This window comes from Salvia splendens, chromosome 3 (assembly GCF_004379255.2).
Source record: "Salvia splendens isolate huo1 chromosome 3, SspV2, whole genome shotgun sequence".
Taxonomy (NCBI): Eukaryota; Viridiplantae; Streptophyta; class Magnoliopsida; order Lamiales; family Lamiaceae; genus Salvia; species Salvia splendens.
The window spans coordinates 37,641,814-37,648,048 of record NC_056034.1 but is presented as its reverse complement, the minus strand read 5'-3'; the positions used below and the strand labels follow the sequence as shown (position 1 = coordinate 37,648,048).

Genomic DNA, 6,235 nt, shown 5'->3' with positions numbered 1-6,235 from the left:
CAATTAAAAATCGATTAAGGGCAGATTTGGTAAATACTTATTTGTTAGTTATGGAAATTCCATGATTCTCTCATTGGAAGATATTGCGGTTTTTTTCCTTCTCTCACGTCGAAGAAGGAAGGATGAGGCGTATATGATTTTGCATCGCCAGTTTTTTGCAAGGTTTCAATTATCACAATTCTCAATTTTCTCGTTAATCAATCCTCGACAGTTCAAGCTTGTCTACTTGGCGTTGTAGCAACCGTTTTTGTTCTTAATCAATGGAAGAAGGTAAATCACGAATTAGCCTGATTTTGTTTATGTTGCGGATGTTTCAGTGCTAGTTGTAGCAGTCTGATTATTTGATATTTAATCAGCAATTAATTCGTGTATTGTGTTGCCGCTGGTATAACATGAGTGCTTGCTGTGAAACCTTCATCCATGGATTCGCTCTCGGCATATCTAGGGTATTAGGTTGAAACGATACATGTAATGCACATATTGACTAAACATAATGAACTTATGTTTCTATATAATGCATAATTCGTGAGCGGCAATGTATAGGGTAAAAAGATTTCGTCTGTTTTTCGATGTTTGGCGCACGTTGCTTGGTTCCCCTTAAGGTTTGATAAGCCTAGGGGCTAGGGTATAGTACGTAAACATTAATAACAACGTTTAAGAAAGCTTTGTGTTTGACCTATAAATAAATTACGTAAGTCTCCAACGTACAGAGTATACTGAACAAAGTTCGTACAAATAATGCATCAAATTAATATGCGTAATGCACTATATTACCTATCTAATGCATAATATCTTATTTGCAATGTGTATGTTGTACGAATTAAGATATGTATGATTTTATGCTTCGTTTCCCTAGGGCTTAAATATCGGTTGTTAGCTTTGATTTTCGGCACACGTTTCTTGTTTTCCCCTAAGGGTTTACTAAGCCTAGGGGGTAGGGTATAGTATGTACAAATTAAAAACGACGTTTTTAATATCGTGTGTTATACGTATGCAAAATTCACGTATTTGTCCAACTTAAATATGTGACAGATTGAATGTATGAAAATCGTGCATTACTTGTCAGCTTATTATATTGCAAAGTTGTTATTTTATGATGACCCCTTTTTTCCAATTCTGTACAGCGGTTGTTGTACCTGAATGTTCTCCCGAGCTTAAGCCTGTTGTAGGTCAGAAATTCCAATCCTTGGATTTCGCTTTCTACGACGTATATGCCCGCGCAGTTGGCTTTGATACGCGCAAACAAGCTATGAGGAAGGTTGATGATGTCACGACTGAGTATCAAGTTGTATGCAATAGAGAAGGAAGGAAGAAGGGCGATGAGGATGACCAGTTGAATGCCCGTTCTGGTTTCACTATCAAGCGTAGGAAGTTATCTAAGCGGTGTGGTTGTACGGCTAGTATATCCTTCAGGTTTTTCTCGGAAGATTGCTCGTCAGGATACATAATTCAGGAGTTCAATGAGATTCATAACCATCACATGGTTGAGACGGAACATCAGCAATTCATGTCAAGTAATCGCAAGTTGGATGATGTACATCATAAATTTATCCTCGACTGTTCCAAGGCGAATATTGGACCCACGCTTACATTTAAGGTCTTGAAGGAGATTCTTGGTGGGTTCGACCTAGTTGGTTGCACTGTTGGGGATATCAGGAATGCGTCACGGGACATCAAAGCATATGCACAAGGATTTGATGTACAAATGGTGTTGGATGACATTGGTAAGAAGAAGGAGATGTCCGAGGCTTTCACCTATCACTACGAAGTTAACGAATCCGACCAGTTGATTGCTCTGTTTTGGTGTGACGGTTTGATGAAGAGGAATTACCACATGTTTGGTGATATTGTGTCCTTCGACTCCACGTACAACACAAACAAGTAGAAACTAACTAATGTGTTCTTTACGTTATAGTGTATTTATCTATTGTATGTTGTATGCATTATTACTGTATGTCACTGCATTACTCTACAGAGTACGTTGCATTACAGTATGTTTACATTTCTGACGCCAGGTTATTGTGATTTATGCAGGTACTGTATGTTTACATTACGGTGTAAGGCGTGCGATGAGTTGGGTCATCACGACTCCAGGAATTGTCCTGTGCTTAAAGAGATGACGATGGAGAAAGATGCGCGGAAGGGGAAAAATCCAGATTGAATCATGTTTTATAAAAAAAACAACATTGTTCGTTATGTGGTCATATTTTTATTCTTAATCGAATGGTTGTAATAGAATTGCAAGTTTACTTGCTTTTTGGGAATAATTTTTGGGTTTATTAGAGGCTTTTTCTCCGGTCGCTAACTCTAAAAATAAGCATTATTTTATCTCTTTATAATACACATACAAAGTTTAATAATGCATAATCTGTTACGAATAATGACATTATATGCGGATATGATGCAAAAAAAATTGAGGCGTACTCTTTATATGGCTTTATATATATGTGGTGTTGGTATTGCATTACGCACAAGCATTTGTGCATTACTTGGGTTATATTAAGCATTATGAGAGGTAATCGGACACCTATACAGACAAATAACATAATACAAGCAAGACAAATAAAAATCAACCACGTATACACTAATTATGTTAAGTCATCTGAATAAACAACATGCACATACTGTTCGGCTGAATGTTCGAATGATCAAATTCACAAAGTTTAATAATGCATAATCTATTACGAATAATGATATTATATGCGGATATGATGCACAGAAAATTGAGTCATACTCTTTATATGGCTCTATATATTTAGTGTACAATATACAAATGCATTCTGTGGTATTGGTATTGCATTACACACAACGATTTGTGCATTATTTGGCTTATATTAAGCATTATGAGAGGTAATCGTACACCTATACAGACAAATAACATAATACAAACAAGACAAATAAAAATACACCAATTATACACTGATTATGTTAAGTCATCTGAATAAACGACATTCACATACTGTTCGGCTGAATGTTCGCATGATCAAATTCACAAAGTTTAATAATGCATAATCCGTTACAGCCCTTTTCTGCCTTGGATTTAACTGCTTCGACCAGTTCAGAAATTCCGACGGTGTTCGTCTGCAGTAAAGACGAGCAGGCTTTCTTCCCTTACTTTGTTTCTGTTCAACATCACCTGTTGACGTAATAGGGGCGGCCGCTGCCAACCTTTCCCTCAACTTCTGTGCCAACGCAACCGGAATTAAATCGTCTACTGCATCGTCGAGTTCAGATCTTACTCGCTTCTCTGAAATTGAACAAATAAAGGAACATATCACAACATTTTCAATAAATTAGACTACGTTACGTTTAAAGATGTGTACATATTAATGTTTACATATTAATGCAAACCACGTAATGTATCATATCACATGAATTAATGCATAACACTTTCGCATAATGCATTAAATATTACTGATAATGCATTGTTACAACATTGCAATGCACATTTTTTACGCACATAATGTATAAACTATATACAGAATACCACTCATATAATGCAGATAATACTACAAAAAATGCACTATGACGGTTTCACAATGGATTGCCCACACAGCATAATAAAAACCAGTCATCCTAACTGACCATATATTATACTTTCAATAACCTGTCTAATGCTTATTTTATTAAACATAATGCATTTTCTCAAAATGTAAATGTACATATGTTACACACAAAATGTATTAAACTATACAAATCACAGAGCACGTATATAATGCAAACAGTACAACAAAAAATGCACAATTACAGTTCCACCATTACTTGCCCACACAACATAATACCAAAAAAAGATCCTGCCAGAGCATATTTAACAACATTCGAAGTAACCTCTGTAATGCAAATTTTGGTAAACATAATGCATTAAATATGTTACATAATGCATAGTGTATATAAATTTTGCTCCATATAAACAAAATATATTACACTTTATAACTAATACAACTCATATAATGCAGACATTACTACAAAAAAATGCATGATTATAGTTCCACAATGCATTGAATACATCTGAACTTATGAAATCTTTCGTGTTTGTAGTCACCACACCACACAACATGGATAATGCGGATTCAACAGGGTTGCTAATACCCTTTCACACAAACCACAAAAAAGATATTGACTTGAATCAGTCAGATGAAAATTTTACCTGTAGCCTCTGATACTTGAGAAAGCGGTCGTCCCCTCTTAGTCATTTTCGATCTGGCTGAAACCACAAAAACATATCATGAAACCGGAATTCATGTCTATTTAACCGAACCCAAAATCACTAAACATTAAGAGAAAACCATAAACAAAGAACAACTTATTTCACTCCTTTCTGCGCCTAGGCATATTTATAGTTTCGATTTTAACAATATGGGTCTGCAAAATCATGAAAAAAAGATGCCTACATCACTGTTGAAACATACCTATGAGAACGGAGTCGGTGTTTATGCGCAGATGTTAACGCTGGTAGCTAATTTTCTCCGAAATTTTGGTCCACTGCTGCTGAATCTTCAGACGCGGCGATGGGGAGGGACAGATCTAGGGTTTTCGGTAGTGGAGAGAGTGGAGGGAATGGTTTGGGTTGTGTGCGTAATGAATGTGGAAAGAAGAAGAGTAGGATTGTTTCAAATCCCGTGAAAGACGCAGATACCAAAATATGGCGGTTCATCTTCGGTCAAATGTCTATATTACCCCTGTAATGCATATAGCCACCTTGTATAATGCAACACGGAATTAGATTTATATAAACAATATGATCCATCGATGCCCTAGATCTAACGGGTAATATTAAGAAGGAAAAAGGATCTAAGAGGTGAAAAGGAGAATAAGACTCCCCTATATATATATATATAGAGAGAGAGAGTCGTGATCATATGATAACCCCTAAATATCGTAATAACCCTATAACCAAATCTGGACCACACATATTTCTAATCATGCGGTTGAGATTCAAACTTAGATTTACTTCATAAAAAAAGCGCGGGGGTAAAACTGTCATTTCTCTCATTTAATTTCTGAATTTTGCCAAATATCACGTAAAATGATACAATGATTTACTTAGATTTACTTCATAAAAAAATGCGGGGGTAAAACTGTCATTTCCCTCATTTAATTTCTGAATTTTGTCAAATATCACGTAAAATGATAAAATGATAGGTTTATTGCATAGAATGATAGTTTTGCCGGATAGAATGATACTCTGAGTTGATAAAATGATACTTTTGACTGACTGATAAAATGATAGGTTTATTGCATAGAATGATAGTTTTGCCAGATAGAATGATATTCTGAGTTGATAAAATGATACTTTTGACTGACTGATAAAATGATAAAATGATAGGTTTATTGCATAGAATGATAGTTTTGCCGGATAGAATGATACTCTGAGTTGAAAAAATGATACTTTTGACTAACTGATAAAATGATAAAATGATAGGTTTATTGCATAGAATGATAGTTTTGACGGATAGAATGATACTCTGAGTTGATAAAATGATACTTTTAGCTTATAAATGTTAGGTTTACTGCATAAAATGATAGTTTTACCGGATAGAATGATACTTTCAGCCGATAGAATGATAGTTTTGCCGGGTAGAATGATACTTTCAGCCGATAGAATGATAGGTATTTTTGGTGTATAAAATGACATTTTTGTTTAATAAAATGATACTTTTACCTGATAAAATGATAATCTAAGCGGATAAAATTACATAAACCTTATAAAAATGATAGTTTTTCTGGATAGAATGATACTCTGAGTTGATAAAATGATACTTTTAGCTTATAAATGTTAGGTTTACTGCATAAAATGATAGTTTTGCCGGATAGAATGATACTTTCAGCCGATAGAATGATAGTTTTGCCGGGTAGAATGATACTTTCAGCCGATAGAATGAATGGTATTTTTGGTGTATAAAATGACATTTTTGTTTAATTAAATTATACTTTTACCTGATAAAATGATAATCTAAGCGGATAAAATGACAGCAACCTTATAAAAATGATACTCTGAGTTGATAAAATGATATGTTTACTGCTTTGTAGGTTTGTATATTATGTATTGTGCCGATTATATTAGGTTTATTGCATAGAATGATAGTTTTGCCGGATAGAATGATACTCTGAGTTGATAAAATGATACTTTTGACTGACTGATAAAATGATAAAATGATATATGTTAGGTTTATTGCATAGAATGATAGTTTTGCCGGATAGAATGATACTCTGAGTTGATAAAATGATACTTTTG

The 6,235-nt window shown here is 34.5% G+C and overlaps 1 protein-coding gene across 1 annotated transcript; it reads left to right on the top strand.

The window, feature by feature from the left end:
* The first annotated feature begins 260 nt into the window (after window positions 1-260).
* LOC121796967 (protein FAR1-RELATED SEQUENCE 5-like) lies at window positions 261-2,161 on the top strand. The gene is made up of 3 exons (XM_042195719.1): window positions 261-270; window positions 1,125-1,881; window positions 2,035-2,161. Exons 1-3 carry the CDS (start codon window positions 261-263, stop codon window positions 2,159-2,161), a joined length of 894 nt encoding a protein of 297 aa, XP_042051653.1.
* Window positions 2,162-6,235: the final 4,074 nt, after the last annotated feature.